General features: G+C 42.6%; 1 protein-coding gene and 1 long non-coding RNA gene across 2 annotated transcripts in view; one reads left to right on the top strand and one right to left on the bottom strand.

Moving 5' to 3' along the window:
- Nucleotides 1-3,619: 3,619 nt before the first annotated feature.
- LOC138960307 (uncharacterized) overlaps nt 3,620-23,162 on the bottom strand; it is a 37,556-nt gene continuing 18,013 nt past the window's right edge. The window contains exons 2-3 of the mRNA XM_070332153.1: nt 12,537-12,715; nt 3,620-8,703 (exon numbers count right to left, since the gene is read on the bottom strand). Of these exons, the coding sequence (XP_070188254.1) occupies nt 7,555-8,703; nt 12,537-12,715 (1,328 nt within the window). The 3' untranslated portion in view covers nt 3,620-7,554. The remainder of the gene's footprint in view (nt 8,704-12,536; nt 12,716-23,162) is intronic.
- On the top strand, nt 19,760-22,476 carry LOC138960303 (uncharacterized). The gene is made up of 3 exons (XR_011453940.1): nt 19,760-20,381; nt 20,910-21,085; nt 21,842-22,476. It is a non-coding gene; the product is annotated as an uncharacterized lncRNA (long non-coding RNA).

Genomic DNA, 23,162 nt, shown 5'->3' with positions numbered 1-23,162 from the left:
GTGTGTGTGTGTGTGTGTGTGTGTGTGTGTGTGTGTGTGTGTGGAGGCAACACCTGTGGATTGTAGAGTTCTGTTTGTGATCGGGTCTGGCGGCTTTTGTCTGTCTGTATGTTCTGGCATTTGAGAAGCCATAACAGATAATATAGGGCTTAGAAATAAGCTCTAAAATTCTCAATCCCGTTTGAGAGGACTTCGCCTTCAAAGGTGATTGTGGTGAACCGCCACGCTGTCTGTCACTGTCTCGCGATTCACCCCGGCGAAGCCGGGTATTCCTCTAGTCTATATATATATATATACGACTTATGTGTGTGTGTGTGTGTGTGTGTGTGTGTCCGCGATGCACGGCCAAAGTTCTCCATGGATCTCTTTCAAATTTGGTGGCCATATTCAGGTACACCCCGGACACAACCTGCTCGATGAGATATTTCAACACGTGCTCTCAGCGCTGAGCGCTGAACCGATTTTGGTTTTTCTCTGGATCCATTCCCAGTAACTCTTCCTGATCTTCTCCAGTGTTTTCAGCGTTTATCTCCCCTCCTTCGTGTGGCGTCAATCCATAATCCCGTTTCTATTTTTAGAAGGTCACTGTCGACAACGCTCAATCCATGATATTCCCGTTATACTATTTTTAGAAGGTCACTGTCCCGGCAAAGCCGGGTATTACTCTTCCTTATCTTCTCCAGTGTTTTGCGCGGTTATCTCCCTTTCTTCGTGCGGTGCGCCGGCAAAGCTGGCGTACACCCGGCTAAGCCGGGTCCCTGGCACAGCCGGGTCCCCGGCGCAGCCGGGTATTCGGCTCGACTTCTTCCCGGCGAAGCCGTACCCGGCGAAGCGGGTATTCATATATATATATATCACCAGATAGATAGATAGATAGATAGATAGATAGATACATTGAAATGCGAGCGAAAGTCAGCTTTTTAATATTTGAAAAAGCAACGAGAAAGTTTTATTCCAGCGTCGCGGACGACGCTGGTATCTGCGGTCGGGAAGACTTTCCACGAATTTGCCACAGGGCGCCGCCATGTTTTCTGTTCTCGACTGCGAGCAGACCACAGGCACATTACACCCAAAATTCTTGTAGGCATACACAGACGCAACATAGCATATACAGACAATAACACCCACAACACTTCAACTGCATATGAAAGGAATAAAAATAAATCCGCAAATCAGTCGCGCACAATACACCAGTTAGAAAAACAAGGAGTACCAAAGCGGCGTGCAGAAACTAAACTGACTCGGAGACTGAGAAGAAACATTTATCACACGATGTGGATAGCAAACATTAAAATAAAACAGATAAGTCAAGCAAAAAATAAACACAAATATCGAAAACACAATAAACAAAGGTAAAGAAAACAAAAAGAGATGCTTGCCGACAGTCAGTGTGTGTGTGCGTGGTTTGCTGTGTGCGTCAGCGGGGTGTGTGTGTGTGTGTGTGTGTGTGTGTGTGCGTGCGCGTGCATGCGTGCGTAGGCTACGTTCTTGCGTGTGTGCGTTCGAATGAGAAAGAAGAGAGAGAGAGGATTGAACAATGAGGTCACGTTCTCTGTCACATGAATACATATACACACACTGAAGGCTACTTCGGACACGAACACTTGCCAACAACTGTGGTTGGACATGCTTTTGAAATGTAATATTTTTTCGACATGATTTCTGGACATACGAATCCCGCTGTGTTGCCTACTGATGTTGCGAATGATGAAGGTTTTGAGTTGACTGACCTTGAGGAGGGATTGCATCAGGCGTTTATCGTCTCAAATTATATCCTTGCTACTTTTCAGGAGTCAACTATTGCCATTCATAGTAACTTGGATAGTCAATGTTTTTATTTGTTTGATTCCCATCAAAGAAACAGAAATGGTAACCATTCTTCAAATGGCGCTGCAGTTTTGATGTCATCAAGTTAATTCCTTTGCAGAATTGATTGATTTTCTCAAAAGCCATTATCAATGTGTTTATCAATTAACACCTGTTCATTTCTGTCCAACTGCAATGCAAACTCAATGTGGAGGAAACAAGGATTCATTACAAACAAGTCATCCCTGTACATCAACAGATTTATGTACCTCAATCAATACTGCTAGTATGAGTGACAGGAATCTAAAAGAAAAAACAACCAAACGCAAATGTACTACTACTTCTACGACTCGTTTGAATGTAAAACAGAAATGTAACACTATCTGTGACAATGACGGTTCTACGACTCTATAGATCGAACCTTAACCCACAACTACGACAATTTGTGTCAGACTTTTTTGAACAGGAAAATATGCCTCTGTTCAACAGTAACCAAAACATGGAAGATGTTTTTGAAACTTTACAGAAATGTAACACTAGCCTATCTGTGACAATGTTGCTTTTGAATTGAACCCACATTTGTTGAACAGGAGAGAATGTTCCTGTTCAACAGTGCCCAAAACACTGAATCTGACGTTTTTGAATCTTTTCTGTCATCTAACTGAATCTGACGTTTTTGAATCTTTTCTGTCATCTAACCCAATTGCTCATGACTTCATCGATCTTGAACATGCCTACTTTTCAAAGAAAGACAGACAAAAGCGAAATCTGCATGTTAGCCATCTGCCTGAAATGGTCAATGCACTTTTGTAAAATTGTCACAGCTGTTATGCACTTTTGTGAAATGGTCAGTGCTGTTGTGCACTTATGCAAAACTTGGTGCTGTGCTGTTAACATTTGAACAAAATGCATTTTGTTCAAATGTTTAGTGCAACTTGCTACTATATAATCGCTGTATGCGCTTTGTGGTAATAATGCACTGTTGTGAAAAGTTTGCGCTAAATGTTGGCACTATGCATCATTGTTGGAGCACCCTCCTGTAGATGCACCATGCTGAAAAATGTACTTATGAATCAAGCATTGACTGAAATAAACAATTTATATATCCAGCACAACATGCAATAGCCTTGACCCACAAGTCAGCAGCGAATGTGATAAACGGGTTATCTCCCCTGAAAAGCGAAGCAAGCTTCGAAGATGGCGACGATGGAAAAGAGTGAAAACAGTGTGAGCGAACTGCGAAAGGTGTGTGTGGGTGTGTGTGTGTGATGTGTGTCAGTGTGTGTGTATATGCGCGTGCTGTGTGTGTGTGTGGCTGTGCTTGTGTGTGTGTGTGTGTGTGAGAGAGAGAGAGAGAGAGCGATAGTGAGAGTAGGGTATGGTTGTTGGTGAAAGTTGAGTTGGACCAGAGACTGGGGTTGGGCGGGTGTGTGTGTCAGAGAGGGTTGTGTGTGTGTGGGGGGGGTGGACTGCGTGTGTGTGTTTATTTGTGTGTGTGAGGGTTGTGTGTGTGTGGGGGGGTTGACTGCGTGTGTGGGTTTATTTGTGTGTGTGTGAGGGTTGTGTTTGTGTGTGTGTGTGTGGGACTGCGTGTGTGTGTTTATTTGTGTGTGGTGTGTGTGTGCCTTTCGCCTTGTATTGAGGAAATTAAACTGCGTTTGCGTATTATGTGTGTGTTTGCAAGCGTGCGTGTATGTTAGGCATATCTCAGTAGGTGTGTGTATGTGCGCGTACGTGCAATGTGTGTGCGTGCGCGCGTGTGTTTGTCACAGTGTATGTATGTATGTATGTATGTGTGTGTGTATATGTGTGTGTGTGTGTGTGTGTGTGTGTGTGTGTGTGTGAGATAAACAAACTATCAAGAACAAAACAAAACTGAACAAACGAAATGTTTTCCCCCCAACTCTGATTATTGCTTGTTTCGGAGACGACTGTGATTTTGACTTTTTGAGTAAGCCTACACGAACACACAAGCTCAATACAGCCGGCAACAAGTTCGCCGGTCGGGGCAGTGAAATACTATTTCAAATAGATCTATTTCACTAAGAATGTCAATGGATATAGGGCAACATACTTATTTTTTAAATCAGTGATTGATTAGATCGTCATATTTTTGTGACACTGAGACCAAACCATCAAAAAATTAGCAATAGGCCTTGAATCAAAGTCGTGCGAGATCTGACCTTGCTGCAAATGTACGTGTACGACTTGATTGTGTTGACGTTCAACTGGTAAGCTGGGCGATTGCAGGCTTTTATCCAGCGAAGGCAGCGATCTAGATGGTACAGATGCTTTCCCGGTTTCACAAATGGGATGAATTTCACGCCAACACAGCGTTCAGGATACCTATCATCCGTTTTACATTGTCCCCAAGCACAGCGCTTGTTAGGCGGCATTTGTGTGTGTTTGCTTCCTAAAACAAGGGAAGTAACTCCCAGAGCCTCGATATGTGGATATGGTTAATTCATTAACTTTTGACCCTAACCTTTAACACTTCCCAAAATAAATCTTTGGTGGACATTGCATCGACGCTGTTCATTTTGAATGAACATTTTTCTTGTATTCTTCTTAACTTGGAATCATCTATTAGTGCTGAATGACAAGTGTCAATTTAACGGAAGTATTTGAAGAGTTAAAGCAGTAGCAGCCGAGCAACAGCGACGACGACGACGACAACAATAACAACATGAACAACAACAACAACAACAACAACAACAACAACAACAACAACAACAACAACAAAACGTCAATACTTTCACTTTGAACAAAAATCAAGGTATATTTTGACTATCGTACTTTGGCTGGGAAACTACTTTCACAGAAAGAAAACATTGTGCTGACAGAAAAGTAAACTTACGCACGGACAGGTGCACAAAACCACGAAAATCATCTTAGATATAGCATGGCAAATACATTACATTCACTAACTTTTGTTCATTTGTGGATTCACAAAATTAAAGTATCTTCTTGTTATAAACAACACAGCATCTGCGAAACAATCAATTTGAAAAGCCAGGCAGCCAGGCAGCCAGGCAGCCAGACAGTAGTGAAACACTGAAACGAATTCCTTACGGCTGTCAGTACCGCGGCTTGCATCATCTGTTTGTTTCCAATTGTTTTTGATTTTGATGATTTGACAAAAGAACAGACTAAATTCTTTTGCTGCATTCGAAGTTAATTGAAATGACACGTAAGCCACTTCCAAGAGAAGTCGAACTTTAGTTGAAAAATTGTCTTTCCAGTATTGTCTATTGGTATATGTCTCCATCAGCCGCTAATAAAAAAGCGATGCTCGGAACAAGGTTCACCGATTCCACGTCAAAGATAGTGTCGTACTGTGGCAGAAGGGGGCGCCACTATTTCCTGTCACGCCATAGAAGGGTCACGGTCCGTCCGATGTCACGCAAGTTAGGGTTCACACTGTGGGTCTGTCACGCTAACCTGGGTTCACGGTTTGTTAGCCAATAATTGAAATTTTCCGCCAGAGCGCCCTCTAAGACATTGAGCGAGGCAGTCCAAGTGCAAATTGATTGTCCTCAACGTCAGCTAATTGTCTTAGACCGACACCAACTTTTCCGGCTGCGACTAGCTCAGCAGAAAAGGCGCCTGTCGCATTTGTCGCGACACGGCAGGCGGACTTAATTGCCACAAAACTGATGCGACAGCAAATTTGGCGACAAACTTAGATCCAATCGCAATAAGCGTTTGCGTATGCGACAAGATATCTGGGATCTTCACAGGAAAATACGCGTAACATGTTCTCAGAACTGCTGCAGGCAGATTATTTTCCCCAGCACTGGCTACTGTAGTAAGAATCTTTTTTTCAAAAACATATTTTTGTCATGCTTTTATGTTAAAATTCTAAAAGGCGCGAACCACCAGTCACCACTTCGTATGTCATAGCCTACAGCCTTGACTCGATTTTGTGGTGTGTGGCATATGGTATCGCATCCCTGCTCAGTAAACATACTTTTAGTTGACTGAAGTGATCTGTGCGGTTTCCGATAGGGCAAAATCAAGGCACCAATTCAATAACACACAATAACGATTACATTAAGTTTCCAGGGCAAGCCTCGCTTATACATGTTCCAAACAGAATGTTTAAGACCAGACACTTGAAACTATATTCATGAAAAAGAGAAAGAATTTTTTGGTAAACAAAATTCAAAACCAAAACAAAACACCTTTGGCGGCTTGCATCTTGGCCAGTACGTCACAAAATTAATATCTGCAACATGAGATACGAATTGTACATCACGGCACTCCTCTTTCTTTCTGTAGTCAATTATGGACATGCACTTGGCATAAGATCGTCGTCTTACGTTCTTAAATACCAGCATGTGGACGAGAACGGGAGTTAAGAGTAGGGGAAGGGCTCCTAATATGGACCACTTTTTGTTTCATGCTAATAACTAGCTTGTTTTCTTGCGAAGAAGTTTCATTTTGTGTTTGGTAGTCCTTCTCTCTTAAGTGAACCGTTAGGCCTAATTAGAGTGAAATAGCTTTGATAGACATTCAGCAAAAATTAAATACAGAAAAAAATTCACAAATGGTCCATATTAGGCGCATGGACCAGTGAAGCGGCCTTCACGAATCACTGTCAAAAGCCCCCTATACTTCAAAATAACATGATACAACTTATTGTGAATGTCAGACTAATTCAAATATGCTTTAGATGTATCTGTTTCGGGTTGATGAGAGCATTATTTGAAGCACACCAGGAAACTAAAGAAGCATATCAAAATCAGAGTGAAAATAAGTGAAATTATCAACTTCCACAAAAAGAAGACAATTTGATATATTTTTTTGAAAGCTCGAGGGCTAGTCATAGGTTATTTTCAGCAAGCTTCTTAATGAATTAATGAAAATAGCCTTTAGCTTTTATTTTCTTCGATTTGTTGAAGGTGGTCCATATTAGGGGACTCACACATACTTTGAGATTTTGCTATTATTTTTTGTTTGCAGTAGAAACTCGGGGTCAAAACTGCTAAAATGTAACAAATACGGTCTTAGCTGTCATATATATAGCAATTTTTGTGTGATAAAAGCTTTGGCTGTGGACAGAAACGAGTCCGTTATAGGCGTCAAATTTAGAGTGAACGCTGCCAAAAGTGAAAAAAAGAGAAAAAGCCTAACGGTTTTGAGGTTTGTGTTTCTGCAACTGTTTTGACATGTGCAAGTTATCCAGAGAGGGTGAATACAGCGAATGAAATTGTTTTTAGCGCTCTAGTGCTGTTAGTTTGTCATATCAAGAGGTGGTCCATATTAGGAGTCGGTCCATATTAGGAGCCCTTCCCCTACTTAACAGTACAGCCACACAATGACGATCAAAAGAACTCCCGCACGCTCAACCCCTCAGCTGGGCACATTCACGGTATTAATTTGTAAAGGCATGATTCTCCTTAGGCCAAAAACTAAAAAAAATAGGTGTGGTTACGGTAACATAGCCCCAAAAAATAGGGTAGGAAGGTAGGCAATCACTTTTTTTTTTTAAACTTTTTTTTCTAATGTGTACAAATTAAACCTACTTGACAGGGAAATAAGTGTGCGACTCGGGCGCTTTCGCTTTCATTGCGTTTTCTGCACTCGTTTTCTTGTTTTTTTGTGGGTTTTTTTTGACAAATGTAATAAAAAGTTATAGGGTCAGGCGGCCCCTAAAAATAGGGTAGGTCGGGTTACCGTAACCACACCTTTTTTTTTTAGGCCTTATGTCAGAACTCAGTCATATCATTTCGTTCATGCCGCTCATTAAAATACAGTTTCCGTAACAGAAGTGACTGGAGTCGACTCGGGCGCATTGTCCCCCCTGCTCGAAATATCCACTGAGGCAGATGGCGCTTGATGTCTGCTGACGTCACTGTGCACGGAGCCCAATAAAAAGTCAATAGTAAAACTGCAGCGACGGCGGTGCACCTCCTTTGCCGTGCATTCCTGATCCGCCTTAACGCCCGCTACCTCTTCGGGTTTCGGTCCTGAAACCTTCGGACAAGGCTCTGTACACCCCAAGTATGAGCGCGGCGTGAAATGGAAACTGTGACTGTGCTCGTTAGTTTGTAACCGGAATAATTGTGGGGTGCTGGTGCTGGCGACGGGCAGGTGGGCTGGCGATAAGATCGGGTAAGGAGACCCGGCATGGAAGGCAAGCGATCCTGCCCGCTGAAGGTGGCGAGAAAGCCGCCCCTGCTCTGTGCTGTGACATGATTTCACCCCGCTTTCTGGTGCTGAGGTGCAGGGACTTCTCCGCTCCGAGGCGTGCACGCTTGCAGGACAGGGGACTGCAGGCTCTTGCTGCTTCACGCTCAAGTTCTCGGGTGGACCCTTCGCCGTGTCTGACGTTGGTGTCGGAGATGTTGACGGTGCCGCTTTGACTTGACTTTCATTGTTTGAATATGTTTCCCTCACGATGGTCATCCTTTCTTCGCTGGTTTCTGTTATGTCCAGGCCACTCTCACCATCAGTAACGTTGCCTTGTTCAAAACGTTGATCTGAGTTCTCTTCGTTAAAAGTCTCATTGAGAATCCCTCTCTCACTTTTGAACCCGCCTCTGTTCTTCCCTTCAGGATCCACCCCCTGGTTTTTCACACAGTCCATCTGCGTAGCGAGAGGCGCGCCACCTCGCGCAGCTCCGTCATCTTTTAACTCGACTTTCTTAGAACCACAATCACCAGGGTACCTTGAACCACCCAGAAGTTTTCTCTTCTCGTCCAGCTTTCTCGCGCGCTCCTCGTGTCGCTTTCTCTTCTTCTCTTCCCTCTCGTGGACCTTGCGGGCGATCTCGGTGGGATCGATAGGGTCGCCACTGCACGTCTTGGGCTGGGCATTGTGCGCCGGGCGTCCCGGACCTTTCCTCGTGTGTTCCCGCTTGCGCCACTTGGCCCGCCGGTTCTGGAACCACACCTGTGACAAAGACACAAGTTGGTTTTTAATGTCATTTTAACCTATACACCCTATTGGTATTCAAAGCTCTCGTAAGGCCTGGCGCTCACCTATGTAACTGCAGCAGGACAGACGACGCACTGCAGTTTTTTTTTAAATTTTTTTAATTTTCAAAGTACATAATCTTTAATTGCCCAATTATTCCAGCCCGCTACACGTTGCGTGAAAGGAAAACAGGCCAAGTACTCGTCATACTCCCTATCGCAGCATCAATAATATGCAATGAGTCGTCTGTGTCGCTGAAACTGCGCAGGTATATTCTGCCCTTAAGCTCTCGAAACTTCAAAGCATAGCAAAGCATGTGGATCGGCTATCTCGCGAGAGCTGCGAAGGCCAAGGATCGAAGTTATCACGACTTTCGAAGCACTACTACAAAGAGCATATCTCGCGAGAGCTGACCAGATACAGAAAAGGTCTATAGGCTATGCGGGACCGCAAGACAGAAGAACTGTAGTTTTCACAAATACACATCACTTCGAAGTGATACATACATTCAAAGTAAATATTAGAAACAAACCAACATCTTATTCATGAATATTTCTCATCTGAATCTGTTCCCGTCTCGTTCATCGTGGTTACCAGTCCTGTGAATGGACTGAGGAATGATGGGACAGCATTCACTACCGCGTGACTGCTGTAACTGAAACTACGCCTCTTGTTGTGACCAATGAGAAACATTGCTTGATAATTAACTGTTATGTCTGCTTGCAAAGTCATGAATCTTTTAGAGGTGCGTCAGCAAACGAATTTGATTTCCTAAAACTTTTGTGTGTGAAAAGTTGCGTACATTATTAAGTAATGCAGTTGTACTATTGGAAACTGTGAAAGCTGGACGTTGAGCCGTTGTGAAGGACATTAAGTTTATTAACCCCTTCAAAAGTTGGTTCACTTGGTTTATGGCTCCTGCCTCAGTCGGCACTGTAGGCAAGATGTATAGACAACAAATTTATTGGGAAGGTATCAGATGTTTCTTTCTTCCTGCATAAAAGAAAGTGTCTGAAGTTTGCCTTTTGTGAATGTTTATTGATTTCTTTTTAATTCGATTTTTTTTCGTCGGGTCGATTAATGGGGTATCAGTCCCAATTTAAGAGACTGTCACGTGCTTCCTGTAACAGCTGTCCTCAATCTAAAAGCGCGCTAGATCGCCAAAACGATTGAACAGAAGGTTTGAATAAAAGAACCCGCTTGTAAATAAATTTAAAAAAGCGGGGCAATATTATTTTCTTCTGAGGCCGTTATTTCTCTCTTCTCTCTCTCCTTTTTTAATTGTTTGGAATTTGCAACCCGAGCACCTCAATTTTGGAACATAAATCTCACTGGTGTAAATCAAGCCTGCAGGATCGCTTGGAGACTTAACTACTGCCAAACACTAAAACAGCGCATTTACCCGTCTTCCCACCCCCCCTCCCCCTCCTTGCCCCCTCCCCTCACCCCCTCCACATGTATTTAGTGAAACCTAATCGCCCTTTAGTGAGTGGGATTGAGACGCGAGAAGAAAATGACTCTGTACGCTGTAAATGATGCGTTAAAAAAAAAAAGACGAGCAATCCCTGACACTGTGCGGCTTGATTTCGGCGTAGTTTATTGCCGTAATCATAACGTTTGTCAGCTCATGGGTTTTCTATCGCGTGCAAAGGCGCTAGTTAGTAGTAGTTAGCCTTGTGATTTACGAGCGCTAGCCTGAAGTTTATGACGGGAGTTGGTCTGCTGCGCGGCGTATCTATGTCACCTCTGCCAGGGTGATCGGGGTGCATCCACCCCATCATTAAGACCGTCCCACCCCAACTCCATTCCCCTGATTACCTCAAGACCCAAATCCCTCGTTTTTTGCTTTGCGTAGTCCTTCGTCACTCGACTCGCCCCTCCCCCCCCATCTCAACTTTGTACCACCCCCCCCCCCCCCTCAACTTCCAGAAGTTAAAGGGATGTTTTCTGTCAGCAAAGGTGTTTCTTGTCACCCACAACACTTCCGAGAACTTGTCAAACACGTCAAAATATAATGCTGTGCCGGAGGGGTAATGGGATTGCGAACACGAGTTCAGAGTAGCTGCACAAGCACAGTTCCTGTCACAAACTTAGTAGAAAAGGAAATGAAAACTTCTTTTTTTTTCAAATTGAAAAAGAAATGAAAATGTTATTTACACAATGTTTGGGTACAATGTTTTTGGTAATTTTTTTCTTACATGTATTATTAATTGATGATTGAGATGGGCTGTCATTATTATGGCCGTTGTCCCTTTGTAGGTTTCCTTCTCGTTTGAACGATTATGTTTGTTGAAGTTATTTCGCAGATGGTCATAAATATCAAAACAATAATTCAGCAAAACGAAAAACAAAACCAAATCCCGTAGTTCGACTGTAGAGTTCCGGAATGTGTACAGGTGTGAGGAGGATCTCATTATATATGTAAAATTATGTAAAAACCTGCGCAGATCCGTCGTGGTGCACATAACTGCTTATAACCAGAAGGACGGTATCTTTAAGCGATACCTCAGCCTCAGATGGTCGGTATTCTCCCCTATCTCATTGCAGAACCCACTCTTCCAGGACAGTCGCCTAGCGTGACACGAAGCTTATCGCGGCCATCTGGTTGGGATGACGGCGTGGTGGTGGTTGCGAAGAAAGGCGATTCGTGAGCGTATGGGGTCAATAAAAGCCAACACCCAGCCCTTCCGCCCCGCGCCTCCGCAGCTTGGCGAGTCAGGCTATAATTGAATTAAGACGACATTGGATACGGGTGCTTTGGAAGCTACCCGTGAAGCGGAGTGAGCGTGGAAGCGGTGTAGGGTTCGACAGGGGAGTCACCCGAAGGTCCGTGGCGCGGGGATTTACGAGGTTGGCCATTGTCCGAGCTGACAGGGACCTAAGCCCGTGGATCGGTCCACGCTAGAGGATAGTGTCTGTTGATGAGGGAAGGCGAACCGCCCGGCGTCGAGAGCGCAGAATTCTCTCTGTTCCCACTCAGAGCTTCTACACTTTGCCAAGTAGTCGCCTTAATTCTGCTATCGAGCGAACCGCAAGATAATCCGAGTTCTTTATCTTCTTCTTCTCCACAAGCAGAGGCCAAGACACATCTGTCTGTTCTTAACTTACGAGATCGTCTTCATGACATTTAGTGGTGATACATATACGGCAATATCCTATCTGCACGGCTTAGGGTTTGAACTTACAATGGCAGGTTCTAATTTTTATTGGCACCAGTCTGAGCTTAATTCCGATTTCACCCCCAAAAGCTTCAAATCTTAAAGCGAAGTTTGTTTTGGTGTAAGTGTTGCAGGGATCACCATCAGCCCTAATCGCTCAATCCGTATTAACAATACCGCACACATAATAAATCAAATTAAAACAGAATAGAATAAATAAAATAAAACAAAATAAAATAAAGTAAATAAAAATACCACCACCCTATTCCCCCCTCCCCCACACCCAACCAACACACACTCACACAACACTGGTGATGGTACAGTGGGGGAGTCTTGTGCTGCTAAAAACGCTTCTCCTGTAAAAATGCCAGTACTTACTTAACAAACAGCTACAGTAGAACTTCCCCAAATCTGAGAAAATCAGGTCTTAAAAAGGAGAGAGTCTTAAAATTGGGGTAAACTTACAGAGGATAAGAACAAATAATCTGAAAACCTCAGGTCTTAAAAGGGGTGAAGTCTTAGATAGGGGGTCAACTCATGTCCTTAAAAGGATGTTTTTGATGTGAGGACGTTAAGGACGTCCCCCTTGTAGCGTATTGGGGGGTCTTTAAAGGGAGGTGCCACTGTATAACAAATGTGAGCGATGTTTACCTGCACGCGGGACTCTGCCAGACGAAGCCTGAGGGCGAGGGCCTCTCTGGTGAACACGTCCGGGTAGTGGGCGCCCATGAACGCCCTCTCCAGCTCCTCCAGCTGCCAGCCGCTGAAATTGGTGCGGCTTCTTCTGCGTTTACCTGGTGTCGTCCCCCCGCCACAGCTGTCCCCGCCATCTGCGATAATCATAAAGACGAGCGATGAGAAGAATGAGCAAGTCGCGTAAAGCGAAATTGCCACATTAAGTCAATCTGTCGAACTCATAAAATGAAATTGAACGCACTGCATTGTTCCACCAATGCAAGACAATATAGCGTTGTCGATTCCCCGCGGCAAGGAAATCGTTGACACTTTCACGTGAAGTAGTCGCGATTCCCCGTCTATGTGAAAAAATTTAGTCAAAACTTAACTGAATGTAAAAATGAGTTACGGCAAAACAGGGTACACGTCAGATACTTGTATTATGGGAAACTGCACCGTCCATTTAAATGCTGCGCGTATCAATATCAACCGCATCACGAAAAAGTTACAACAAAACAGTGCACACGTCAGATACTTGCATTATGGGAAACTGCACCGTCCATTTAAATGCTGCGCGTATCATTTCCATTCAATATCAACCGCATCACGAAAGAGTTACAACAAAACAGTGTAGGCCTACACGTCAGATACTTGCATTATGGGAAACTGCACCGTCCCTTTAAATGCTGAGCGTATCATTTCCATTCAGTATCAACTGTAGCACAAAGGGTGCTTTGCTGCTCATGTAAAAGATTACGCAAATCAACCACAGCTCTGTCCGGGCTTGTAGTAGACGTTGTACTCGGGAATTAAGGAAGGTGTATTTAAGATGCTTCGTATAATTGTACCTTCTGCTGAATTTAGGCACAGTTTCTTGCCGTATCAATAGCACAACACACAGAGTGTTTTGTGTGTGTGTGTGTGTGTGTGTGTGTGTGTGTGTGTGTGTGTGTGTGTGTGTGTGTTTTAAATCACAAAAAGCTATGACAACTGAAAAATAACTTTATACCACAAACGAGTGGTTGACCTATAGTATTGAAGATGCCATTTTGGAGACGTTTTCTGGTGAATATAACCGTAAGACGTACACGGGACATTTGTTACGCTTTGATTTAAAACCACCTGACCTAATAAACTCGAAAATGCTTCGTAACTCTGCAGATTGATTAAATCAATGCACACGCCTATTATCTAATAGACCTTTTCGGTATCTGAGCAGCTCTCGCGAGACACGCTCTTTGTTATGCTTTGAACATCGCGAGAACTTCGAACCTAGGCTTGTGCAGCTCGCACGAGATCGCTGTACCGCATGCTTTGCTATGCTCTGAAGTTTGCGAGAGATTACGAGAGCTTGGAATACCGATAGGGTCTATACATGTAACGCACTTGTTAGGCGCCAAGTCTTTGGCGTTGGCGTCCCTATTCTTTCTTGATTTTGTTTCTTCTATTCTCGCAGTCATCAATACTGCTAGCAGACGAAATCCATGCGAATTTAGGTACTCGAATCTGTAATCTGGCAAATGTGTGCCGGATTCCTAACTTTCAAGATAGGGGGGAGGGTTGTTTTTTTTTTTTTTTGGGGGGGGGGGGGGATTTGGGAGTTGGATGTCGGAATAGAAAACAAGTAGACACACCGTTGAATGTGTTGGCTCACACTGTGTATGTGGTAAAAGACAACGTAAATATTGTCTTATCGACAGACATAGGGTGGAAGCTATGCAAAAATGAGGTGGGGAAGGGTTAACAAAGGTAGGACTGTGCAGTGGCTTTGCAATCCCTTCTTGGGGAGCAAACACCTAAATAAAAAAAAACCAAGAAATTCCTCCGAGGTAGGACAAACACCCCCGTTGGTCAAAGGGAAATAACCATTCTCACTGCCACCAACTGAGAAGGTTATTTCCCTTTGACCATTAATATGTCCCTCTATAAGTCCTTGTAGAATCTTAATCCACCAATAACTCCCTAACCGTGTGTTTGACTGGTCCCTATTTTTGTAAGGACCGTCTCAGGAATGTATAGAACCTGTTCACCAAGTTTGGTGACGATCGGTCCGTTCATTCTTGAGATCTATATGCGAACACAAACACACAAAAACACAAACACACAAACAAACAAACAAACACATCGACCGAATCCTATACACACCCCTATACCGGGGGTGTAATAAGGAGTGGTGTTGCCGGTAGTTGTCTCCATAACACTATGTACAGCTAATTTGATCTGATCTCGAACCTCCTCGCATTGTCAGACAGGTGTATGTAAAAGAATACAGAGGGGGTTAACGCTTGGTATTGTCAGATTTGTGAAAATAGATTGCGGTGACATTTCAATTAATGTTACCAAACACTGTTGACGACACAGACTGATTTTGTCATTAGATTAAGCTTAATGTAAGCTTTTATCGTAACACTGTTTATATTCGTATACCTGTTTTCATAATAAATGTTTTGTTTGAGCATATATACCCTGACTCTCGAGAACAATGAAATATAACGGCGAGTGTCGATCAACATTGAGATTAACAATATTGAATTATGATTAATGAGAAAGGTAGCCTATAGGTTCGACAGTAGACCTAACGAGTAGCCTACGCATTCTCTCGCGAGTGACACGGGGGGGGGGGGGGGGGGGAGGGGGGTATTTCTCACATACTCGCAGACGAACTGCCAGGGTGACACAATCTGTGGAAGCTCCTTGATGCAAGAAGTAACTTCTGGCACTGTCTGGCACCAAAAAGAGACTTTAATTAAAGGCACAGTCCTTCCAGTGTGAAAAATTCTGTACCCAATCTCAGATCTGGCCAGGATTTTGACATGGGAAAGAACATCTCTCCACTTGGTCACATACACCCAATCTCAGATCAGGCCAGGATTTTGACATGTGAAAGAACATCTCTCCACTTGGTCACATACACCCAATCAACAGACTTGGTGCACTCTGTGCCCAGCGGGAACATGAGAAGAGTTTGAAGAATGTATTTCTTACAAGCCACCAGGGCTCCCCGTAGCGCGCGTCCTTGCGTCCTATACGCACTAGAGGCCGAAAACACGTACTAGAAATATATGGAGGGGGTCCCTGGACGCACTAGATTTTAAAAGAGCGGGTCCTAGGACGCACTAAATGTCCTTTATCGTGCGTACCGTAGATACCATTTTCAGACTGCAATCGACACTTCGCAGTACACTAAACGTGACCACAATGATTTATAAGTACACTGGGACCTTTCGGCTTTTGGACCCTTGGGACCCTCTAAAATACTGCAGTGGGGGTCCATGGACCCTCTAAAATGCTGCAGTGGGGCTCCATGGACCCTCTAAAATACTGCAGTGGGGGTCCATGGACCCTCTAAAATACTGCAGTGGGGGTCCATGGACCCTCTAAAATACTGCAGTTGAGGTCCATGGACCCTCTAAAATACTGCAGTGGGGGTCCATGGACCCTCTAAAATACTGCAGTGGGGGTCCATGGACCCTCTAAAATACTGCAGTGGGGGTCCAAGGACCCTCTACAGTTTACAAGTGGGGGTCCCGGGACGCACTAGGAGTGTGTCCGAGGGGTCCCTGGCCACTTTAGATATCATGCATTTACAATATCGTCCGCCACATTACTCGTTTGTTTCAAAGAGCACATTTGTAAGTTTATCTTGTTGTGCTCCTTCATTATAACATTCAATTATGGCTTGGTATTCACGCAACTGAATAAAAAAACCCACCTGTTTAAACCAAAAGCCACTGGTGACATCCTGCAAAATGAGCTCATGAGAAGATCCCACTCGGCACAGGAAGCTTTTTTTTATTTCTGCGTTCGTGGACTGAAACTCCCACGTACACTCGTGTTTTGGCACGAGTGGAATTTTACGAGTATGACCGTTTTTACCCCGCCATTAAGGCAACCATACGCCGCTTTCGGAGGAAGCAAGCTGGGTATTTTCGTGTTTCTATAACCACCGAACTCTGACATGGATTACAGGATCTTTTCCGTGCGCACTTGGTCGTGTACACACGAAAGGGAATAAGCCACTAGCAGATCTGCACATAAGTTGACCTGAGAGATCGGAAAAATCTCCACACTTAACCCAACAGGCGGCCGCGGCCGGGATTCGAACCCTCGACCTTCCGATTAAGAGGCCGACGACTTACCACCCCGCCACAGCGCCCGTCACACGAAGCATTGAGAATGTTGATTTTGAGGGCTATGTGTTCAAATGGAGGAAAGGTCTCATTCCATGTAAAAGCCTGGACAGTCTTGAGATGTCGATCCGAATCTTTTGCACGAGAAGAAGTGTGCCTTTAACGGTATCTGCGGGACATCATTCTTTCCTTCGCTTGCATATGACACAGACGTACTTCTCATGCGTCTGAAACCTGATAGCCCAAGTGTGTGGCAAGCTGGTGCAAGACGTAACTCCAGGCACAGTCTTGAATAAAGAAAAGAGTCTTACAGGGGATATACCGGATATTATTCCTGACGGAACCAACTGCTTTGAAGTGTTCATAAAAGACTAATAAAATCTGCTCGTTGGCTTAAAAAAAATGCTCCACATTATGAGAACATTTAACGTTTGGGGCAAAGCTTAGCCGAAGACTACATTTCTTTTGTAACATCTCTACACGCACGAATGACGCGTCAATGCACATGCAATAGAGAATTGTTAACCGATAAAGTATTGTTTTTATTCATCAGCAAGTTACATTGCGTAACACCATTGCAAGTATGTGGGTTTTGTACGGCGTATTGTGTGTATAGCAAAACTATAACAAGTCGCGTAAGGGGAAATTACTACATTTAGTCAAGTTGTGGAACTCACAGAATGAAACTGAACGCACTGCATTTTTTCACAATGACCGTAGTGCGCTACTTGTGCATAACAGAGTGAAACTGACGAGCCTGTTCAGCGCAGTAGTGGTTTCGCTGTGCTGCATAGCACGCTTTTCTGTGCCTCTCTTCGTTTTAACTTTCTGAGCGTGTTTTTAATCCAAACATATCATACCAATATGTTTTTGGAATCAGGAACCGACAAGGAATAAGATGAAATTGTTTTTAAATCGATTTCGGAAATTTAATTTTGATCATAATTTTTATATTTTTAATTTTCAGAGCTTGTTTTTAATCCGAATATAACATATTTATATGTTTTTGGAATCAGAACATGATAAAGAATAAAATAAAAGTAATTTTGGATAATTTTATAAAAATATTATTTTAATTACAATTTTCAGATTTTTAATGACCAAAGTCATTAATTAATTTTTAAGCCTTCATGTTGAAATGCAATAACGAAGTCCGGCCTTCGTCGAAGATTGCTTGGCCAAAATTTTAATCAATTTGATTGAAAAATGAAGGCGTGACAGTGCCGACTCAACTTTTACAAAAAGCCGGATATGACGTCATAAAAGACATTTATCGAAAAAATGAAAACAACGTCTGGGGATATCATACCCAGGAACTCTCATGTAAAATTTCATAAAGATCAGTCCAGTAGTTTACTCTGAATCGCTCTACACACACACACGCACAGACAGACAGACAGACACACACACACACACACACACACACACACACACACACACTCATGCACCACGACCCTCGTCTCGATTCCCCCTCTATGTTAAAACATTTAGTCAAAACTTAACTAAATGTAAAAAGCAAACTCATGTGCAATGAACATCCGTCGATTCCCGAAAGAGTCCTTGGGCATGGTCCCTTTTAAGTTAGTAAACGGACAAAAATCAATGGATAATTATAGGTTTTGTTCGTACGGAATATCATTACGCTAGTTGTTGGTGCTTAGACACAAAAATGTCGAACGGCGCTTCAATAAATGTAAACTTGACTTAAAAATTTGTTTTGTTTCTGCTGAGAGAGACAATGACAATGACAATTCTTTATTTGATGAGGCTAATAGAATAAGCAGTGATCTGCTTTTTACATTTAGTCAAGTTATGACTAAATGTTTTAACATCGAGGGGGGAATCGAGACGAGGGTCGTGGTGTATGTGTGTGTGTGTGTGTGTGTGTGTGTGTGTGTGTGTGTGTGTGTGTGTGTGTGTGTGTGTGTGTGTGTGTGTGTGTGTGTGTGTGTGTGTGTGTGTGTGTGTGTGTGCGTGCGTGCGTGCAAGTAGAGCGATTCAGACCAAACTACTGGACCGATCTTTATGAAATTTGACATGAAAGTTCCTGGGTATGATAACCCCATACATTTTTTTCATTTTTTTGATAAATGTCTTTGATGACGTCATATCCGGCTTTTCGTGAAAGTTGAGGCGGCACTGTCACGCCCTCATTTTTCAACCAAATTGGTTGAAATTTTGGTCAAGTAATGTTCGACGAAGCCCGGACTTCGGTATTGCATTTCAGCGTGGTGGCTTAAAAATTAATTGATGACTTTGGTCATTAAAAATCTGAAAATTGTAAAAAAAAAAATTTTTTAATACAACGATCCAAATTTACGTTCATCTTGTTCTCCATCATTTGCTGATTCCAAAAACATATAAATATGTTATATTCGGATTAACAACAAGTTCTGAAAATTAAATATATAAAAATTATTATCAAAATTACATTTTTGAAATCAATTTAAAAACACTTTCATCTTATTCCTTGTCGGTTCCTGATTCCAAAAACATATAGATATGATATGTTTGGATTAAAAACACGCTCAGAAAGTTAAAACGAAGAGAGGTACAGAAAAGCGTGCTATCGTTCTCAGCGCAACTACTACCCCGCTCTTCTTGTCAATTTCACTGCCTTTGCCGTGAGCGGTGGACTGACGATGCTACGAGTATACGGTCTTGCTGCGTTGCATTGCGTTCAGTTTCATTCTGTGAGTTCGACAGCTACTTGACTAAATGTTGTATTTTCGCCTTACGCGACTTGTTACATTTAGTCAAGTTTTGACTAAATGTTTTAACATAGAGGGGGGAATCGAGACGAGGGTCGTGGTGTGTGTGTGTGTGTGTGTGTGTGTGTGTGTGTGTGTGTGTGTGTGTGTGGGTGTGTGTGTGTGTGTGTCTGTGTGTGTGTGTGTGTGTGTGTAGAGCGATTCAGAGAAAACTACTGTACCGATCTTTATGAAATTTTTCATGAGAGTTTCTGGGTATGATATCCCCAGACGTTTTTTTCTTTTTTTCGATAAATGTCTTTGATGACGTCATATCCGGCTTTTTGTAAAAGTTGAGGCGGCACTGTCACACCCTCATTTTTCAATCAAATAGACCTTTTTCGTATAACCTTTGCCCCCAGCGTTTCGACCAATCAGATTTTAGGGCACGGCAGCCTCTCTCTGATAACCGGAAATAAGGGGCAATAGGTGCCTGGCCTGAAATACCTCTTTCACTGTCGGTGCTCGAAGTACTATTGCTAGAGGATTACTTTGAGAAATTCTGCAAGAAAACGGATTATCTTGTTCAAAATCATGAACTAAAAGTCAAGGACATGCATGAAGGTATGGTTTGAAACGGCTATTGGTGGTATATGGACGAAAGACTTGGCGAACTTCCCCTGCATAAGCGAAGCAGAGGTGATCGACCACAGATCTACAGATCTCTGGATCAACTTTCTTACTGATACTACTGCGTCGACGTTCGACAAGTTATACGACGCATCCAGCGCAAAGAATGCAAAACCTTGGGGTAAACGATAGACATACTGTGTGCATAAAATGTCTTTCTGCATGGCACAACAGCTAGTAAGCAACTGTGGTGATCAGACTCAGAGCGAGTGTGCTGACGTCAATGAAGCAGACTCGCAACGAAGTGTATGCTGTTGTGGGGGGACGCTGACCGGACAGGCACTTGGAGCCTACTGCGAGTGTATTGCTGGGTAAGTGTTGTTGGCCTTGTATGTTTTGTGGGATTAACTTGATGGCTGCGTTACTTGGTATCTTACACAATCAGTTTTCATACTCAGTCATATAATGCATGGCACACAAAGTGACAAACACACACAGAGATTCATAATTCTCTACTAAAAATGTCTGCATGCAAAAGCTGTCATTTTTGACAAAGTTATGAGCAGCATGTTAATGTAATTTCAATCAGTATCTCCAGGAGACCATGCCATGTTGGCTAGGCATGTTCAATAGAATACCAGGTACCTGAGTGCGGAGTTTTATTTAATGTGTACGTACACATGTGTTTGTGAATCCTCTTGTCAATGAAGGTTATCACTGCAGTAAGATCAAATTCCATTCTGAGCCGGTATATATTTTATATAGATATCAACAGCATGCGCTTACAAGCTCTCTGTAGGAATTCCTAGGAAAGATAAAGTTAATTGTTATTACTAGCAGGCTAAGGAAAATCAAGATGACACAAACGGAATTTGAATGTGTGTTGTTGTTTTTACCAGAAAGGACAGTCTTGCAACCATGTGGCCGCCACCCTTTTTGCTGCTTCACACTACATGGCTGAAGGAATCGACACTGTGCCAGCAGACAAAACTTGTACACACTACAAATGTATGTGGAAGGGGCATGCTGCCATGAAAACTGCACCAGCTGCTCTCGATGACATACAAATTGTTAAGTAAGTGTGTATAATAATTAATAGGGTTGCATTACCTAGAGGTTTACATCAGAGTGTGATCTATTTTTTTCAGAACATAAGTCTCAAAGTTAAAATATAGAGCTTGTTAACTACAACAGCTACAAGACTGGGGAAAGAGAAACAGTGATATTTATAAAGTGCATTATCAACAAACTATGCATTTTACATTTAGTCAAGAGACCAGGGCGGTGGTGTATGTTTGTGTGTAGAGCAATTTCTGGAAAACTACAACATTATGTTCTAAAGGTTAAAAACAAACCAGCCCTGAAACAGTGAAAGTGGCAAGTATTTTACTCGCCATAGTTAGTAGAAGCATGCATCTGGTGAGTAGAAGTGTTCATCTACTTGCCAAATGCGAGTGAAGATGCTGAATCAAATTGTTGGTTTGGTTCGTAAAATTTGCTCTCTGGCTGGTACGTTTTCAGAATCACTAGCCAGAGGCTAGTGCATAATTTTTTGACTTTCAGGGCTACAAGCTTAGAAAGTTAAACAGATTTGTTTTAAACACAGGGAAGCGTGATTTCCTGTGGGACAGTTTTGCTACTGCGCTATGCTGGGTTGCCATTTACCTTATTCGACGTGGATGCTGGTTTTCAGCTAAGCATTGTCCTTGTGAAATGTACTGCGTTCAGTATCGTTATACATGTTTGACAGACTGGCGCAACTTGTTTTAGCATTTGTACCCAGCATAAGATTTGCTTTAGTGTCAAGTAAAAAAAATAATTTCATTTTCAGGTATGCTTCAAGACAAGACGACTCTTCAAGGCCTCAATTTTGACCAAGAAGTCCGGATGCAAGGAAGCGCGACTAAGAGATCTTCAACAACCGGTACCAACCGTTTGAAGGCTGCATATAGTTATGATATACTGAACTAGGGTTTTCAAGGTGTGATATTTTTTTCCAATACCAGTTAATTAAGTTGGTAGCAACAGTTAACTGTTCTGTCAAGTGAAAAATGTATGTAGTTTCAATATGGACAGGTAAAATCAGTACTTTGTTTACAGCGAGGGAGGGTATGTAGTGCTGTCACCTCTGTGTATGAGTTCAGGTTTAATTTTTTAAATGCCTGCAGTTAAGACAGAAGATTGTGGAAGCTGATAAGAACTTGTGTCAGAGGATAGTAAGAAGTGTTTCGGCTTCGTACGGACTATACCATCATCCATGACTTGTGTGTATTATTCGGAGAACGTATCAGAGCCGAGGACATGTGTTGTGAACAGCGATTCTCAGTGATGAAAGTGTAGTGTGTGTAATGCCGGACTGTATTCTTCTTCAACTTCGGAATGGCAAGGAGGTATTTTGTGAGATGTTTTATGATTTGATATCCATGTACTGATGATTTCATTCAATAGCGAAATGTTTGAAATGTTCATTCGTTTTGTGCCATGTTTGTTGTTCAAGAGCGTGTTGTCACCATCCCTTATGAATATGGACGTGTGTGAATGTTGGTGCAGACATGAGCGTTTGAGCGAGTGAATTTAGAAGCCCTGTGCATGAAAGTCATTACCGGACAACCAAATCAGCAAACATAGAAATTCCTTGTCATACACATCGATCTGATCAAGGTAATAATGTTAGCACTTTTTTCCAATTTATTTCACAGTTATTTGTTATTTTTGGGAGGAAATTATAATGCAATTCACCGATTTTAAAAAACATGATTCCAATTGTCTCCCTTGAACAAATTTGTTTGTACAAAATTTGTTACTTACTTTTTTTTTCTCAAGGCTATATCAAGGAAAATTCTTTTTGAACTGATTGTGGGACCGTGCACAAGCTGACAGACTTGAACTCAAAAGTTGCAGAAGATTCTTGGCTGCGACTTTTGAGTTCAAGCCGATCAGTTTGTGCACAGTCCCAAGATTTGTCTATATTTATTTATCACTTAAAATAAAATACAGTTTTTCTTTTAATGAAACTGTAGATATGTCAAAGACTGTTTTGAATAATTTTGGGGGGTAATTTTCTTTAAGAAATAACTCAAGTGAATGCACAAATTGTGTACTAAAGTGTCGGTACAAGGGAGACAATTTGAAGCCATTTTAAAAAACAAAGC

The sequence above is a fragment of the Littorina saxatilis genome, linkage group LG2 (assembly GCF_037325665.1).
Source record: "Littorina saxatilis isolate snail1 linkage group LG2, US_GU_Lsax_2.0, whole genome shotgun sequence".
Classification (NCBI taxonomy): domain Eukaryota; kingdom Metazoa; phylum Mollusca; class Gastropoda; order Littorinimorpha; family Littorinidae; genus Littorina; species Littorina saxatilis.
This window is presented reverse-complemented; position numbering and strand designations above follow the sequence as displayed.